Below are 18,652 nucleotides of genomic sequence, written 5' to 3' on the forward strand. Positions count from 1 at the left end.
TAGATGAGGTTACCGAAATGCGTTCGAGAACCCGTTGAAAGGCGCAAAGAGTGTCCAATGGGCTTTAATTATGAGCTGAAAATTGACCCACTTGGGCTTTGACTTGCATGACCGTTTTCAATGGAATCAGACCCTTCTAATAAGAAAGAAAGATCTCCTAATCTATGGGTGCTTTTGGTAGTGCATTTTTTAAAAAATAATCTGTGATTTTAAACTAAATTGTAATTTTAGGGTGTTTGGGATTGTGATTTTAAAATAGCAAAAAAATCTACGATTTCCATAAATTGATTAGAGGGTGCTTATTTGAAAAAGTGCGAATTTAAAACAAAATCACGATTTCTATTAAAAAGATATTTGGCGCAATAGTTACCTTTTTTTGAATGAAAATAAAAAAAATACTAAGAAGACCCACCTAAAATATATTAAAACCCTTCTTTTCTCTTTTTTTTTTTTTTCTTCATCCTCTCTGTCTCGTTCATCCTTTCTCCGCCATGTAGCAGTGTGCGTCGCTGTTGTTCATCTCTCCACCCCTCTACCAGGTAATAATCTCATCTTAATATTTTTTTTCTCTCCATATAATTCATTTGCTTTTATAAAACTTTCCACTGTTTGGTGTTCGGTGTTATTTTATGTGGTTTGTATGATTACTGTGCCTTTTTATATATGCGTTTATGTTCTTCGACCATTTCTACATAGTAAAGTTGTGATTTTTTTTTTTTTCAAAATTTTATTTAGATTACCGTGCATGCATAGTGATCTGCAATCCATCATAGTATGCAGTGATAGATCACTGTACAAGCACAATTATGTGATAATGCGTGTACAGTAACCGTGTGAGGCTTTTTTTTAAAAAAAAAATATATATTGTACAGTGACTAAGATGATGATTTTTCTCAGGTCATTGTGCATTGCATAGTGATGTGCACAGTAACGATTTTTTATGGCTTTTTTTTATTTTATTTTTTAAAGGTACTGTACAGTAACAATTTGTGATGAATTTTTATTTTTATTTTTAATGGGTATTGCTATGTAACAGTTGGTGATATTTTTTTTATATATTTTTTTTAAATGGGTAATAAACAGTGATAATTTTTTTTATATATTTTTTTAATGGGTAATCAACAGTTATCAAATACTAATTTAAATTATTGGTGAATTATGTAATAGTTAAATTTGATAAACATTATTAGTTTAATTTGATGGATTGTTCTTGTATTTTTTATTATATGTCTGTTTGTAATATGTTTCAAGAAAAAAAAAATACAAAAACAAAAAAGCATAAAGAAACAAGTAGTATAGCAATATATAATTGCCTAAGTAGAAAACTCAAAGTTAATGTCAAATTATAAGTCATACTTTTGTTTGTATATGTGTTAAAAATTGAGGCTTATAGACAATGTTAGTTATTTTACTGTTATAAAGAAATGTCCTTATTGGTAATTTGGTCATGAAACCGCAATTATATGCTAATGTTATCCAAACACTCAATTAATAAAAAAAATGTTTTTTAGCATATTTTATCAAACGTCTGTGCGATTTTAAAAATGCAATTTTTAAAATCGCACTCCCAATCGGCCCTAAAACTCTAGCTTTGATCATAGATCAACACAAATCAAAGCCAGAAAAATATGCAGATATCTCAGTCAGATAAACACAAATCTCAAGTGTTAGAACAGTGACAGCATGCCAAACACCCGGCGAAGGAGATTTGCAAGAAAGACAAAAGGTTTAAGTGGCTTGTCAGAGATTTGAAGACATAAAAGTTACTTTAGACATGCCGGTGTCACACTTTAGTGGCATGGCTCGGCAGCGTAGGTGGTTGTAGGTGGCGTCGCCCAATTCAAAAATCTTGTGTTTTTCTTTTAGCTTCGCAAAGAAAGAGAACATCAGTTTTCTACCTCTGTTGTGTCATTGGAGAGCGGAAGTTGTGAGGGGAGACACCGTACCATGGCCGAGAGAAATGAGAGTTAGGGCTCGAAGGATCGGGCTTATATTAAAATTACAGTATATATGTTATAATTTAATCAACAGTTAAGATTGAATCTTAAAATTAATTTACTTTTAGAAGCTTTAATAGAAAAGAAAAAATAAAGAGAGATTTTGATAAATTCAATCTTGACCGTTGATTAAACTACAATATACATGCTATTATTAAAAACCCAGGCTTGAAATGGAAGGCAACGAAAATGGTTGCGCATGGCTACTGTTTTTTACACTTGTTTTTTTCTTGTTTTTTTTCATCTTTTTAATGCAATGACATGGCATCGCTAACTGGACGTGCCAAGGTGAGATCACAGTGGGATGTCGGTATAGTATATGAGTAAATTTTTTGCAATGGTTGATTGTAATCAGTATTGTGAAATAGTTATGGAATAAAAATGTGGTATATTGCATTCTCATAGTACATATCACTTCTCATGTTTTTTCATGAGTAATGCTATACACCACACTTTTATCCCATTGTACCAACAAGGCAATATAAGCAAATTTAAAAAAATAATAATAAAAATAAATAAAACAATAAAACAATAATTCAACTATTAAATCCATTGGAAAAGCCAATGTCCAGAATAAATATAATACAAGGAGATAAGCACATGTAACAGCTGAGGTATCAATAGAATAGCAATTCAAAAAGTCTGTAATGACAAGTTTATACATCTAAGCAGCTCGCGCCAACTTCCACGGATGTCTTTTGCATAAATCAACTGCAAAGACCAACACATAACCCTTGGATCTGGGAATTGCTTGCATCCGGCAATACATATATACCTGATTTTCCATTGCTTGTGCACGTTATGTTTAACTGGTTGCCTATCTGGTTTGCCTGCAATAATATTACATTCATGCACGGTTAGCTCATGCACAAAGCAAATGATATTAATGAAATCAACCAAATCAAATGCCACATGGGCATTTGCTTGAACCATGCTTGCACCGAATCTAAAACGTAAAGCGGGGCCTTGCCTTTAATGGACAAAGTTTTTCACAAAGCTCTAACCTAGTGTATTAAATTGACATCTATTCTTAGAACATGTGATTCTCACACGCTCTATTAATCTTAATAAAAATGCATATAAGAATCACTTCCTTTAAGGACAGATGTCAGTTTAATTTGGACGAAAAATTTTTCCGTCTTCAATTGGTAAGGCAGAATGAATTTTGTCCCCTAAGCATACTTCTATTGTAATTTCCTCTTGATCCCTAAGCATACAAAATAAATGAGTTCACCCCATCAAGAGGTAGTTTTGAAATAGAAAAATGGTATGGTTTATACCAAGGGAAAGGAAGAAATTGGTCTATTTCCATTACCATTTCCTCATTTTCATTCCACTTTAAAATGGTATGCATCAAATTACATATCCCATTTTTCACACCGTTTTTAATATTTTGGACATACACACAAAGAAGATAGTGGTGTTAGCATAGTTACCAAGCAGGATGCAGGATCTGTGTTGCAGCTCCATTTTGAAGTGGGGACACAACTCAAATAATGACACCAAGAACAATGATCATTTGCATTAAATCCCCGGAGGAGCATAACCAGGCCAGCTGTAAAACTGTCACAAATAGAAATTTTGCCACATCATGCATCATAATTCACCAGATACTCAAAAAAATAAAAATCAGAACGGAAAGAGGAAGAACCCACAAGAAAAGTTATGGAAGTATCATCAGCAGAATTTTCATCTTTTTTGACTTTTATTAGCAGAACTAGTACTTTTACCAGAAGAGTGATAGGATGATCAAGTAAATTATGGGGATTTCACTTTTATGGCCTTTTCTTCAGTTTCAACCAAATTACCTCGTTTCTTGTGGTAAACAAGATGGCATGTTTTCACCTTTGTACATTTTGTATCCTTTTGATATATATTGCAATTTAATAAAATAAGCAGGAACTGCTGAAAATAGAGAACCTGATTTCAGGGCTTACCCAATAATCAAAAGGATCAGAGAAACGACCCACAATATGCACTGATACATCTTGAATTTAGGTCTAGCTGAAACAGAAGGTGCATATCTTTGTCTAACCCATCCAAATTGGGGGCGTATCAGAAACACAAACCCAAGAAGAAAACCCGAAACAAATCCTCCAATATGAGCAAAGTTGTCCACATGTGGGAGGATTCCCACTGCCAAGTTGATCACAATGATGACCAAGAGGGTTAATAATGCTGCAAACTGGTGGAACACAAAAAAAAAAAAAAAAAAAAAAAATTGTAAGATAATTGGACCCAACAATGTTACTGACCAGAATGTCACATTTACTTCAGAGTGCATATCTTTTTTGTTTTTTGATAAGTCTTCAGAGTGCATATCTCAGATAAAAGAAGTTCAATGAATACCTTGCTAGCATACAATGTCCAATTAGTGATGAGTTCAGAAAGCATTCCTCCTAGCAAGCCAAAAAGTGCACCAGAAGCACCAACAGAGATGCTTGACTGGATGAAAAGACCAGACATAATACTCCCCCCCAATCCAGAGATGACATATAGCAACCCAATCCGTACTGTATACAACAACACAAGCATCAGGAAAGTATCTTGAGCTAAATTCTTTGAATATAAAACTGAAGATGATTCATGAATTCCCAAATCATGATGCTTGTGACTTGCAGATCAATTAGATCTGGAGTGAATGGAAACTTTATGGACTATACGAACCTCGAGCTATATGCATCAATCATAAGATAAACTATCAAATATTTGATCACTCAATACCTGAGCCTATAATTCACTAATTGAATTGAATATGCAAGGAGCCAAAATATGTATCTTTTTAATCTACTTGAATTGAATCCACAAAGTGATGCTGATGTTTTGAATTTAGAACATCTTCAGAATCTTGAAGACTGAATAATTCCATGGAAGACAAAAAACAGATGAATAATACAAAATCAATGAATTTTAAGATACATACCAAACCCAAATTCACGCTCAAGCCGAATTCCAATTACTAAAAGACTCAACATGTTTGCCAGTATATGAAAAACCCCTGCATGCAACCAATTGCAGGTGATGAGGCGCCACCCCTGGTCTCCTCTTACTACTTTATTCACATCTAGAGCTCCCATCTTCACTAGCCTAAAGCCATAAACATGGAATAGTTGCTTGATTACGATTTTTTAGCAGTTCAAAAATTGCAGCCAACCCATTCAAAATAAATTCATGAAAGTGCTAAAAAAGAAAAGTAAAGAAGTAAAGAACCTACGTCGACGAGGAAGGCCCAAGAAGAGGGTTCTCCTTGAAGGGCTGGAAAGAGAAACGACCCAAGAACGTAGCAATGCAATTGACGGAGTTCTTGGGGCAGTTGTTGACGTACATGGTGATGATGAACACGATTGTATTGGCGATAACAAACAAAGGGATAAGCCAGGTGACCCATTTCTTGAAATGCTTGATTTCCCGGAATGGGCTTGGTGTGGCTGACGCCGGAGCCGAGTCTGACTGATCTACCGGGTGTATCACGCTGTTGTTACGCCGGGAGTTTACCCTTATCTGGATGTCCGACGGTGGTGGGTCTTTCGCCATCGGATATGACATTTGAGGGAAATCAAAAGAAGGTGGTTTAGGCTGAACTGATCAAGACCCTTTTATTGTCTTTCTTCTTTTTTATTTATTTTCTAGGCAGAATTCATCAATTTCTGACGCACACACAGAATTAATATGAATGCGGAAAGGGACATATATGAAAGTAAAACAAAGAGGATTAAGGTCAGCAAATGAGGCTATTGTTTTGGTCAACGGTAGCCAACTTTAGTTGCTGGGCTGATACTCTACTCAACCTCTACCGACGGTCCGACAGGTTTGGCTGCCAAATTTTCTTACGGAAAACGGGGAATCAAGAAAGAAAGAGCTCCGGCTTCTGTTGAGATTATTTTTTAAAATCCAATTATTGTCACCTGCAAATCTTTCCCGACCTTTTCTTTTGGTTTCTTAACTTTTTCTGCATGTCCATATGGACCGTATCCCATTGACATCAGAGTCGTTCAACAGATCTAACAATAGTCGTCATAAGATCCTGTGGGTAAGAGCATAAGTTGGGATCCGGATCCCATGCAGCATCTAGCATGGGTGCACTTGGTTTTTTTGGGCCGTTCATTTAAAATTAACGGTCCAGATCTTGGAAACAATGTAATAATTAAAAAAATAGAGGCTTGGATGGTTTTGGTGGGGCGGCCAAACGACCCTGTTCGGGCCACCCTCAAACCCGCCGATAATTCATTAGGATGCAAAAAATCAAAACTAAAATAAAGCAAAAAATTAATCTAAATAAGTCTAGTTTCATAATTTATTACCCAAAAGGCCAAGGAAAATGTTGCTTTTGATGGGGGTATCTAATGCAGGACCTTTTAAAAAAGAAAAAGGGTGTATTGACGATGACTATGATAAAACTATGGGTGAGAATTCGCGTTCGCATGTCAAGTTTATGTCATGTCGTGGCAGGTGTATAAGATTATATAAGTTAACTCTAACTCGACTCATTTATTTAAACGGGTCAAACCCTTCAACCCTAATCCTTTAATTTTATTTTGGATTCGTGTCGAGTTCCTTGGTCATGTCAAAAATTGCCTACCATTATATCGTGTGTTGAGTTCGAGTCGTGTTGAAGCACGAGCATAAGACTATACAGGTCAACCTTAACTCGACCCATTTAATTAAACAAGTCAGATTTTTCAACCTTAAACTTTTAATTTCGTGTTGAGTTAGTATCAGATTTGTAGGTCATGTAAAAAATTGCCAACTCTAAATTAAACCGTCGATAAATATTACTTTTCCTTTGTCTTTGAATAAAGAAATATATATGTTCCGTGACAGCTTAAAGACAAATAAAATAATTCTCCATTTTTAAAAGTAAAATCATGACTATTAATTTTTTATTTTTTAAGAATTTGGCAACCTATCTTGGTTAAAAATATCAAAAGAACAACCATTCCAATTCAAACACATGTGAAGACTAGGCTGGTAATCCCCTCCAGCCGTCAACATGTAATTTGAACATGCAAATCATATTCTAGATGTAAGAAAAAGTATTGTAGATGCGGCATAAAAGTCAATGTAATCCTCATATGCTTCTCATTATTAAAACATGCCCAGTGGGGATGCCAACTTGGTCCATTAATTAACATCTTTTTAATCTCTTCTTCAACACGTATGAATGAATCATTCACTCCCTTTACCACCCAATAGTTGGATGAATTTATCGAAGAACAAAAAGGAAAGGATACGTATCATACAAATTCCTTTATCTAAACTCAAACCTACTTGCGAAAGAAAACTAGGCAGTAGGTAGTGACGATGTTGGCAGTTATCTTAACTGACCAACCTAACATGATTAATCAGGTCAATGTTTAGGCACCCATCTAAATAGATAATTAAATTTATTATTTCTATCTGATTAATCAAAAAAAGCAGGAAAAAAGAAAGAGAAAAGAAGAAGCTTCCATGGCTATTACTGCCTGGTGAGGAAGGAATATATATGCTCTTGCCTCTCTCTCAAGTCTCATCCATCATAAGAAGATTGTAGATTGAGGGTAAATAAAAGGTCATCATGGGCTGCCCTCCAAGCCTTGTCAATGCTTGGAGTAACGGTGACCTAGTTCCCAAGCCAATTCAAATCAAGCAAATGCTTTCACGGGTTGGACCATCCATCGTGCCTTTTTCTTGACTCGATCCCTAGCTTGTTGGCAAAAGTAGATGATGATCAGGACGCACGTACTCATGAGCACTCATGGTTCTTGGCCATCTGTTGCTTCAACTTGGCTGATATCTTCATTCTTCACAACTTGTTTCAGTTTCTGACACCAACTCGATCGCTAAATCCTTTGAAGAGCATCAATTGCAGTTTGTTGTTGCGCCCAAATGTTTATATTAGTGGTTTATATATACCATAGAAACGACATTGTTTTGTTTTTTATTTTTTTCTTTTAAAACGTTGTTAGCAATTATTAGAGTTACTAACTGCTAACCACTTAGAGGGTTAGCGGAGGCAGTTTGTAGATTTTACTAACCGTCTAAGCGGTTACGGTTAGCGATTTTAACGGTTATCGATCCGCTCACCGTAACCGTCTTTTCATATATATATATATATATATATATGATTAATTAACTCCAGACAATAAAAGGTGGAACAAAATTGTTGGCACTAAGCCATATGTATCATGAGAAGAATCCCATTAAATTGTTTTTTGGAAGTGTATTGTAAATGTCTGCAACAATGCATACATGATACGTGTCCCATTTTGACTGCCAAAGGGTGTGTTTGGCAAAGGAGTGGACCGGACCGAACCTAAAATCCCAAATTTTTTTTCTCAAAATCAATTTCAACATTCTTACTTTTTATATCACATCAATAACTTTTTATTACTATTCAAATAAAAAAATCACTGCAAAATAAATTTTTTTATTTTTTTATACAAAATATTTTTGCTTTTTTTCTCACATCAATCAAATCTATTACAGTTCCATTCTACTTTTTTCAAGTCCACTCATTTGCCAAATATAGCCAAAAAAGTCTATTATAGACTATATTGGATTGAGGCCCTTACAATCTACAATTCTTGAGATCCAGGTCGTTCATTCAAACTTGAATCTTGCCACTTAAGCCTTTAAATAAATAAAAGAAGACAAAATAAAAAAATTAGTAGGTAAATGAGTGGGCATATCACTCATTGAAGTGGTTATCATTTTACCTTTTGAAAGGTTGATCAGCCACCCAAGGGGATGGTTGGAATGGTCTGATCACTTTCTTACTTTTTTGAGGAGTGGTCAGCCATCCTATGGAATATTTTGAGAGTTCCGACTGCCCCCTCCCCCCCCCCCCCCAAAAGATGATGGTCAACTATTTCTTTAAGAAGTGGCTGACCATCTCAAGGGATGATCTGAATGCCTCTTTAATTACTTTGTTTACATTTTCTATTTAATTAATATTTTAACACTTCATTTCACATATAGGCTCAAACGATATATTAACAAGTATTTTAATTGAAACATAATGTAAATCTTAGAGTCATGTTTAACTAATAAAAATTGATAAATTTAATTATTTAATTAATATTCTAATAACATTAACTACAAAAAGGAAAAAAAAATGTATGAATTAAAATTCAACTTGTTACCGAGATTAATGATTATCTTGATCATTTTGTGGTTGATAAATGATTGAGTTTGTTAAGATTCAAAGCCCATGGAGAGAAACTTCAGACAACTTGAATAAAGTCATGACAAATGAAGAAGATGCTTCAAGGTTTCATTGGCGGAGCTAAATAAGTGGATGGAGAAAGCTTGATAATTGGATCATCGATATGGCCAAGCAAATTAGCACACACGAAAGGACATGGCAACTTAATTGGGAAGTAATTTTTAAGACAACGTTTTATTAGGATACATTTGTTAATGTGTTTTAGTACATGAATGAAATTAAAAAATCCTTATTGATAGGTTCAAAATATGGATGAGAAATAAATGAATATTAAATTAAGAGTAATGCTACAAGTTCCTCTTGTGTTTTTCTTGAGTCCCTTCAAGAATGATATAACTATTAAAATTACAATTGTGCTTGTGATTAATCATTATTGGATTTTGATCAAATGATGATTTTAATAGTCACATCATTCTTGGAGGGATTAAAGAAGGACACAAGAAAGACTTATAGAATTACTCTTAAATTAATATATAAAAAATAAAATTAGTATCCATTAAGTATTAAGACAAGCTTAAAAAAAAAAAAAAAAAGACAAAATAATTGTTTCTTAATATATTTCAATTTTCATCTCAATCACTTATCAAAATAGAACCTGACATTCTTTTAAATCCAAAAAATTATCTATGTAAATTTTGCAGCAAATTCTCTTTCGATGTATGACAAGTAAGTCATAAATTCATCTTAAATTTTGTTGCGAAGCCTAATTTTGATAATATTTATAACTGAAAAATGCTTGTTTTGTAATTGCAATAGAAACAAGAATATCTAGACTAATAACAATGAGGTATTACATCAGTAAATTGTACTAAATATTTAATTCATGTGCCCACACATGATTATGTGGGTTATAGTATGTTTTGGAGCATACAATTTATAGCCAAACAAAATAAATGAAGATATAGACTTGTAGTACAATGTATTGCGTAAAATAAGAGTAGGCGGAGCCTTCTTTATCAATACTGATGATGGGCTAAGTTCATTGATTTTCAGTTGGTGTTACTTGTGCTATTGAATTTATCGCTGACATGTTCACTCAATTTGACATGTTTTTGGATTTAAAAAACCCGACACAAGTTTTCAAGGGGTAGCTCAATCGGCTGAAGATCACGCTTCATAAAGTAGAGGTCACTAGTTCGAATCCTTCCTCCCTCTCACATTAGATACCGTGTCTAAGGAAAAAAGAATTTAACAAACACAGTTTTTCACTTAATGATAAATTTTAAAGCATACTAATTAGAAGTTTCCAAAATAGGGGAGGCCATGGCCTATGTTGATTCTTTGTACCCATATGTGATTTGATGTATATTTTTTAAAATTTTTAGTTTAAATTGATGTAACATAAGAATAAAAATTATTGTGTATTTTATATTTGAATTGATTGTTTATATATTTATTTTAATTAAAAAAAATCGTACTTTCAAACATGGGTGATGGGTCTATAGTTTTATGATCAATCAATACAAATGGACGAATAAGAATAATTGTTATAATAATAATCGTCCCATGTGGTCAAGTCATCAAAGGAAAATAAGAAAATGGAAGAAAAGAAAAGAAAGAGATGCTGGTAATCCCATGTGAAAATATGCGACAGCCCACGCACGTACTGTAACGTGTTAACACGGCTAAGCTTTTGAGTTGTCGATTCTATATGCAACGCTGGAGGACCATTCACTTGCCGGCTAAGCAGCGAGTGGTGCTTGTCCTTGCATTTGCGAAGCCGCCTATTTTGATTCCTATAAAGCGAAGGCAATCACACGCGCTCTTTCATAAAACGCGTGGGCCTAGCTAGATCCAGATATCATAGATTCAAAATTTGACTTCAAAACAAAAGACCACCCCCCCCAAGCGACAAGTCGTTGGCGCTGCTCCTCGCTGTCCTTTTATAGGCTATTCACGAAGGGCTATTCCTTTTTGGTCCTTCAGAAAATCAGCTCATTTCTCTCTCTCTTGTATTTGTTTAACCGCTCGTAGTTTTTGAGGGGTTTCGACTAGGGTTTCAGAAATGGCTTCTACGGATCCGAAGCAAGGTGGAGGGTTTTTCGCTTCTATCGCTGCCAGTATTTCGAATTTGACCAAATCGGTCAACGGGTATAACAATCGCTTTCTTTTGATCTTCGGCTACTTTATTTTTTTTAATTATTGTAGTGATTTAGGGACGGAATTTGATTTTGTTTTGACAATTCAGGGAGAAAGTTAGAAATTAATTATTACTATTAATCATTCTTTGTTTCTCTGTCGTAATCGGGTTTGAATTATCGTGCTTCTGGTGCTATTTACCAGCTGGAATATCTGTTACGATTGGGCAAGATACTGTTTTCGTGCTTAGTGAGAATAAAGTTTAATATCATTTTTTGTTTATTTGCTTCGTTGAATTTAGTAGTCTGCCTTGAGTTACTATACTGGTTATTTGATATTCGTTTACATAATCATAATTCTAATGCTAACAATTTAGGATACTGATGGAGGAGGCTAAAGGAAGATTGATCCTTACTAGTTTGAAAATCTCTTTGATCACTTGTGTTTCTATTCCTCGTGACTTACTCCTAAAAAATGAAGCTGAAATATTTGCCATATATACCCAATTACTCATTTTTAAGAAATAGTGATGGATCCGGTTGCAGAGGTTGTGGCGTCAGTTTAAATATGTGATTGCGTATAGAACTTTTGAGTGCTCAAAGTAGCGCATATATGTTATGTGGGAATGACTATGCCTCTAGGTTGAATTTATACTTATTTTGGAATCATGCTTTGTTATTATTTCATTTGAAGTCCCATCTTTCTCACCTTTTCATATGTTTTTATAAGTTCATGCTGATTATGGTGGAAGGGTTTATTATTATGGTTTGAGAATGTGTGAGTATGGTTTCACTATGTCTATTGGCCGCACCAATTCCATGTGTTGAAGAATCCAATTTATTGACAACTGTGGTTTTTGTATTGTACAGGTTCGTGGGTTATGAAGGGCTGGAAGTTGTTAACCCGGAAGGAGGCACTGAAGATTCTGAAGAGGAAGCAAAAAGAGGAAGATGGAAACAGGAGGTACACTATCTGCACTATGTTTGTACCGTTTTGCAGATATTAGATAGACAACACAGAGGTGTTACTCAAGTGGATTGGTCTAATACATGTATTTGGGTTGCTGTTCTGGAATATGATATGAGTGTGTATAGTAGTGTTTAACATCCTCTTGTTAAATAAAGGTGCAAACACAGTCGACTAGCAAAGCTGCACCTTAATGCATTTGAGGCCTTTCAAGTAGCTACACCATAGAATTATAACATGCGATACTATAGGACAATGGTTTCAATATGCAATTGAAATCATATGTTGCAATGCTCAAGAATGTAATCCTAGAAGCTCATGATTTAGTTGGTAGCTTCTCAGCTGCTCAGGTCAAACTTGAATAACAGAAAGGTGCCTTTTCTTACATGATCTAATAATGAAACAGCTAATTTCACAATGGAATTAAAAAAAAAAGTTTTCCCCCTTCTATTTATGTATATGTGTGAGGGTTGGCTCGAGTTAAGTCATTTGGCCTTGGTATCTCATGAAACATCAGGTCCAAGGTTCGACCCCCCTTGAGTGTAAACAAGTTCTTGGGGCTACATCCGTGGGCGAAAGCCTAAGTTTTACCTGAACCATGTGGAGGGGGGCTTTGCACTGTGTCCCAGAGATCTAATTGAGGCGAAGCCCCGGATACCCCGGTTATAAAAAAAAATGATTTACGTATATATGTATACTCAAATTTATTCCTCTTTTTTTTCTTTTTTTTTTTTTTTTTCAGGATCGGGATAGTTACTGGAGAATGATGCAAAATTATATAGGCAGCGATGTCACATCAATGGTGACACTTCCAGTACTTATTTTCGAGCCAATGTCAATGCTTCAGAAAATGGCAGAGGTTTGTGTTAATTGTTTTTTTAACTGCATTTCTGGAAGCTCTTTCTCTATCTGATGTTGTTGAGGAAACTTACAAATTATAGAACATTTGTAACAGCTGATGGAATACTCCTACCTGTTAGATATGGCAGATGAATGTGAGGATCCCCACATGCGATTGGTGTATGCTGGTAAGCATTCCTTTGCATATCTCTCTCCATCACGGTTGTGTGTGTGTGTGGGTTTGCACTGTGATCTAGGACTTACTCTTGCTGGTTGCAGCATCATTTTTTATATCTGTCTACTATGCGCTCCAAAGAACCTGGAAGCCATTTAATCCAATTCTTGGTGAGACTTATGAAATGGTTAATCATGGCGGCATTACATTCATAGCAGAACAGGTAAGTTTTTGAAGTGTCTATTCATTTTTTTTGTCATGATGCTTTTGATGGAAGTAGAAGCTTTTTCTTTTGTCACATATATTCTAGAATACTGGATATTAGCTGGTATTTTACAGTTATCATCTTGTTAGTGCTGCATTGTCTGTGCTACCTAGTTTTAATATCCTTCACAAATTATTTTTCCTTCCAGGTTTGTCATCACCCTCCAATGAGTGCTGGACATGCTGAGAATGAACATTTCATTTATGACATATCTTCGAAGGTGAAAACTAAATTTTTAGGGAACTCGGTTGACGTCTATCCTCTTGGAAGGTAAACTTCTTTTGCTATTTTTATGTCATACAGAAATTTGTGATTGTAATTTTCACAATTCAGTTGGGAGAATCTTATCATAGTGGCCGTATTCTCTGATATTCTTATTAGTGAGCGGGCGTTATCTTAAGCAATATCTTCTTCTCAACATACTGATTCATTTAAACAATTATGAATTATGTGAATAGTTTGCTTAATTTACTCCATGTTTGGACACAGGACGCGAGTAACCCTCAAAAGAGATGGTGCAGTCCTAGGTTTGGTGCCCCCTCCAACAAAAGTGAACAACTTAATTTTTGGACGGACTTGGATTGACTCACCAGGGGAGATGGTCTTGACAAATTTGACCACAGGAGACAAAGTTGTGCTGTATTTTCAACCATGTGGCTGGTTTGGGTATATCTTATTTCCTTTCAAGCAGTTTTGATTTCTCCTGCTGTCATATATTTGGTCCACATGTTTGTTAACTCTAATAAATACCACCTTCTATGGGGAAATTTGGTCATACAAGCATAGGTTGCAGATTTAGTACCACCTTAGTGTGGTTGTATAAGTTGTATAGTGGCCTTATGTGAACAGTTTTCCATAGAAGATGCAGGAGTTATTTGCTGCTTCTGTAGTCTGATGGTATGCTTGTCATTTTCATTCCAAAAAATGCCATAAGGACCTGCTTGCAATATTTAGTGCTAATAAGAATATCTCTCCAAATCATAGAGAGATTTGCATATGGATTTACTGTTGTAGAAGCTTGATTATATTTCTTAATAAATTCTATGATCGAGTGTTATTTATCTGTAGTTCATCAATCAAGTTTTTCTCGTTTTACTCTTAATATGACATAGACACTGTCTGCAGAGCTGGTCGCTACGAAGTGGATGGATATGTATATAATGCTGCTGAGGAACCCAAGATACTGATGACTGGAAAGTGGAATGACTCGTTGAGTTATCAACCCTGTGACCTGGAAGGGGAACCACTTCCTGGTACCGAGCTGAAAGAGGTCAGCCTTTTGCTATTCTTGGCTGTTTGTACTCTTTTGACTGGTTACATGGACAGCCTTGTAAATGTTGTTAGTAGTATGCGGTATGCCCCTTTAACACACCCTTTCAGTGCCACCTTGGCCATCCGTATTTCATATAGAGCTGTTGAAGTTGAATTGATTGAATAATTTGATTTGCATGGGGCTAAAAGAAGGTCAACTGCTTTAAGTCACCTACATAATACACACACACACACACACACACATGCATAGAGATATAGTTATGTATTATATTTAATGAAATCATGGCTTTAAAAAAAATCCGATATAGTTCTCTTAGTCTAAGTCTAACGTGCAAATCTGTTCTTCTGGGTTTGAGAGTTTGTCAATTGTGATACTGCTTGCCCATATAGGTGTTAGCTGGGTGATCGTTAAACTACTATTGTGACCTCCTGGTAGTGGTTGATAAGATTCATTTTATTGATGGTTGATCTTATTCAGAGTGCTTGTTAGTGCTAAAAAAGTTATAGCTTATGAGGAAAAACAAATGATTTTTCCAAAAGGGAAGCAAAAACTCTTTCATTGAAATGCATCCCTACTTCATTTGAAAATGAGAAGTACCATGTATTTCTTTCCTTATGGACAGGATTATGTTGTTTTAGACAACATCATGTTTAAGAATTACTGAGCAAGAACTATTTAGATTTACAGTTTTTTTGAGGATCTGGAATTGCTGATTTTTCCCTCATCACTGAGAGTTTTGGACTCGATTTTTAAGATGATCATGGTGTAGAATAATCTAACATACTTATTTTGCACAGTTGGATTATATCTTATCAAGGGCTTGAAAGCCATTAAGGCCGCAATTTGTTTTGACATAAAACGTATTCTGTTATGAAATATTTTTAGAGGAAAACATTTTCTGTTAAAACTACTAATTTTCCGTTTCTTGGCTGACATCCTGAAATTCCCTCCATAATTATGATTATTGGTAAAACTTTCAACTCTTATGACATTAGTGTAGTATAAAATTGCTGCCTTGTTGGTGAGGCGATGATGTTTATGATGCTGCTATAGACATATGAGATGATTTTTGGGCTATGGTTCTCCTTAAAGCCTTGGGGGTGTATTGTTCAAGCTCTTCTGGTTGAACTACATGCAAATTATTATGAAAACATTATTGGAATTATTCTATTGTTTGCAGGTGTGGAAAGTTGCTGATGCTCCGAAAAATGACAGATTCCAGTATACACATTTTGCACACAAGATAAACAGCTTTGACACTGCTCCCAAGAAGCTATTGGCCTCAGATTCTCGATTGCGTCCTGATAGATATGCACTTGAGAAGGGTGATATATCTCAAGCTGGTCTTGAAAAGAGCAGGTCCTCTCTCTCTCTCTCTCCCACATGCACACACGCACATGATGAGAATTGCAGACTCTGACTGTTGGTCAGTCATCAATCAGGGTGGTGCCATGCTAAGGTGTGGGTTCCATTGATTTCAGCTTTGCACTATACATGCACGGCATTGGCCCTGTGCATGACGCTTTTGCGATAGGTGATTGACTGACAGTCGAGTATTTGGCCAGTGTCAGTAGCATTTCTCGACAAAAATAAGATTGAATAAGAAATTAGGATAGTGGGTAGCAGGAATTGTCATGTCAACTGTCCCCATTGTACTGCAGGAAACATGAATTTTTTTGTCCGAAAGTGTTATTTTTCTTCATTGAAACTATGGGTTCTCATATGTCGCTTTTCTTTACAGACTGGAGGAGAAACAGAGGGAGGAAAAGAGAAACAGAGAGGCTCAGGGCCATCAGTTTACTCCAAAATGGTTTGACCTTACCAGTGAAATTTATCCTACACCTTGGGGTGACTTGGAAGTATACTCCTACAATGGCAAATATGCTGAACACCGGGCTGCTGTAGATAACTTAGATAGCGTCGAAGAGGTCGACATTAAATCAACCGAGTTCAACCCCTGGCAATACGAGAATTCAGCTCCTGAATGATGTATATCGCTATTTAATTCTTATTGTGTTTAGCCAGTGCCAGTATTATGTCGAGAACTTCCTAAGTTTGATGTGTAGTTTTGCTTTATTCAAGCATTTGATTTCTTAATTGTCCTTATTTTGGCCCTTTGGTTGCCATGTTCTGAGGAGATTTGATACATTTTGTAAGTACACATGGGGAATCAGTTGAAATCTGGAAGGTCAATGGTGAAGAAACATACATTTATCTGAGAAAAATAGCATACATTTTTTGGGCAAATGTTGGAAGTGAGGTTATATCTGGCAATTGGAACTTTGGCCCGGTAGGGCACGACCGGTCCAACCCAATAGACATTTGGACAGTGGGCAGGCTCTACCAGTGACTGGGGGGCTGCCCATTTGGATATGCAATCTTTACCATTCTTGATTCTTGCATCAAAACGTGTCATGAAATTATGGACCGCACGTGTAAGTTGGCAACAAGGTTGCCTTGAAAGGTGATTTTCACCATCACTTTAAAGAGTGTACACTTGAGAGCAAGTACTTGGAATTATATGGAGCATTTCTCAAACAAAATTTTCTACTTCCATGTAGCTTATGCCATGTCGATGGTGTGAAGTGAGTGATAAAATAGATTGGAAGTATAGCGTTACTCATGGCTAGAGCGGGTGTCTAACTACCCTCACAGCTTCGACGGGATTATTGATTGAATAAAACTATTTTTCATACTTATTTTATTACACTTATTTCACATTGGCTTCTCTCCTCCCCACCCCCCTCCCGCAAAGTACTAATTGTATCAATGTCCACCATAAACTATCAAAATAATGTTAATGTCTCCCAATGACAAAAATACCCTTCATAAAAAAATTTTAAAAAAATATTTATTATTAATTTTTTGAATTTATAATAATGATAGTTTTGTCTTATTTTTAAGATTATTTTTATCTTTTTACTAAGATATTGACATTATTTTGATAGTTTATGAAGAATTTGACACAATAATTGATAAAAGAGTGATAATTTAAGAAAGTAATAATAATTTTTCCTAAAACTTTCTATCTTTATTTTGCTCATGTCACATCAATGGTATAAGCAAGAAGGTGAGCGTGATAAAATAATACTCTCTCAACCTCTGGCTCTGGCTAAAAAACTCCGACTCTTGCTCTCGGACATCTGTCTGTTTCCCTCACTCTTGTCCTCTGACCACAAACACAAATCACCCTTATCCCCAAGTCTTACATCCTTTCCGCATGTTTGGCTCTCTCCCTTCGTCACCCTACGACGCCATAGAATCAATGCGCATCTTCCGTGCACTTAATTTGTACAAACTACAAAGCATATATGGCGGTTCTCTTCTCTCTCTTGAGACATTCATTCTGGCCCACAAATGCTTAAACACGATCTCTTAACTCTTAAGATTTTGTTGGTTGTTTAAGGATGGTTCATGGTTGACTATATATAAAAGCCTAAAATCCTATGTCTCCATATTCGCAACTAAGAAAAATCATATATATGGTTTTGCAATTATGGGACAATTTTCTACATTTGACTTACAGTTTTTTATTTGGGCAGTACATTTGACCATGTTTTTCTTTTTTTTTTTTTAAAAAAAAAAATAATAAATTTAAGGTAAAAATTCATATATTAATAATGTGTAACTAATTCGACAATTTTTTGTCTCCAAAAGGTAGTTCAATCGGCTAGGACCCGCCTCATAAAGCGGAAGTTACTAGTTCGAATCACAATCCCGCTCTTGAGCGGACATGTAAAAAAAAAAAAAAAAATCGACAATTTTTTTAAACAAATAGAGTTGACTTATAAAAAGGTGAGCAATAGAGATTTGAAATATGCCAAATTCACCTTCCTATTCCCTAATGAAATGT

At 35.3% G+C, this 18,652-nt stretch overlaps 2 protein-coding genes across 2 annotated transcripts; one reads left to right on the plus strand and one right to left on the minus strand.

Moving 5' to 3' along the window:
- Positions 1-2,519: 2,519 nt before the first annotated feature.
- On the minus strand, positions 2,520-5,763 carry LOC132191939 (RHOMBOID-like protein 2). The gene is made up of 6 exons (XM_059607076.2): positions 5,212-5,763; positions 4,921-5,084; positions 4,347-4,510; positions 3,935-4,182; positions 3,434-3,560; positions 2,520-2,827 (listed from the first exon to the last, which is right to left on the minus strand). The coding sequence occupies exons 1-6, from the start codon at positions 5,541-5,543 to the stop codon at positions 2,705-2,707; spliced, it is 1,158 nt and encodes a 385-aa protein (XP_059463059.1). The 5' UTR covers positions 5,544-5,763; the 3' UTR covers positions 2,520-2,704.
- A 5,343-nt stretch (positions 5,764-11,106) lies between these two features.
- Positions 11,107-17,005, plus strand: LOC132191348 (oxysterol-binding protein-related protein 3A). Its single transcript, XM_059606310.2, has 10 exons — positions 11,107-11,292; positions 12,150-12,243; positions 12,989-13,105; positions 13,202-13,274; positions 13,366-13,484; positions 13,675-13,796; positions 14,016-14,192; positions 14,652-14,796; positions 15,980-16,158; positions 16,541-17,005. The coding sequence occupies exons 1-10, from the start codon at positions 11,207-11,209 to the stop codon at positions 16,785-16,787; spliced, it is 1,359 nt and encodes a 452-aa protein (XP_059462293.2). The 5' UTR covers positions 11,107-11,206; the 3' UTR covers positions 16,788-17,005.
- Positions 17,006-18,652: the final 1,647 nt, after the last annotated feature.

This window comes from Corylus avellana, chromosome 10 (genome assembly GCF_965113065.1).
Source record: "Corylus avellana chromosome 10, dhCorAvel1.hap1.2, whole genome shotgun sequence".
NCBI lineage: Eukaryota > Viridiplantae > Streptophyta > Magnoliopsida > Fagales > Betulaceae > Corylus > Corylus avellana.

Coding starts and splice junctions, on each gene's coding strand:
- LOC132191348 (XM_059606310.2), top strand. CDS start 11,207: ATGGCTTCTACGGATCCGAAGCAAGGTGGAGGGTTTTTCGCTTCTATC. Junction 12,244..12,988: donor GAGGAAGATGGAAACAGGAG/GTACACTATCTG, acceptor TTTTTTTTTCAG/GATCGGGATAGTTACTGGAG. Junction 13,485..13,674: donor TTACATTCATAGCAGAACAG/GTAAGTTTTTGA, acceptor TTTTCCTTCCAG/GTTTGTCATCACCCTCCAAT.
- LOC132191939 (XM_059607076.2), bottom strand. CDS start 5,543: ATGTCATATCCGATGGCGAAAGACCCACCACCGTCGGACATCCAGATA. Junction 4,183..4,346: donor GGACATTGTATGCTAGCAAG/GTATTCATTGAA, acceptor GTGTTCCACCAG/TTTGCAGCATTATTAACCCT. Junction 2,828..3,433: donor CAGATCCTGCATCCTGCTTG/GTAACTATGCTA, acceptor ATATTATTGCAG/GCAAACCAGATAGGCAACCA.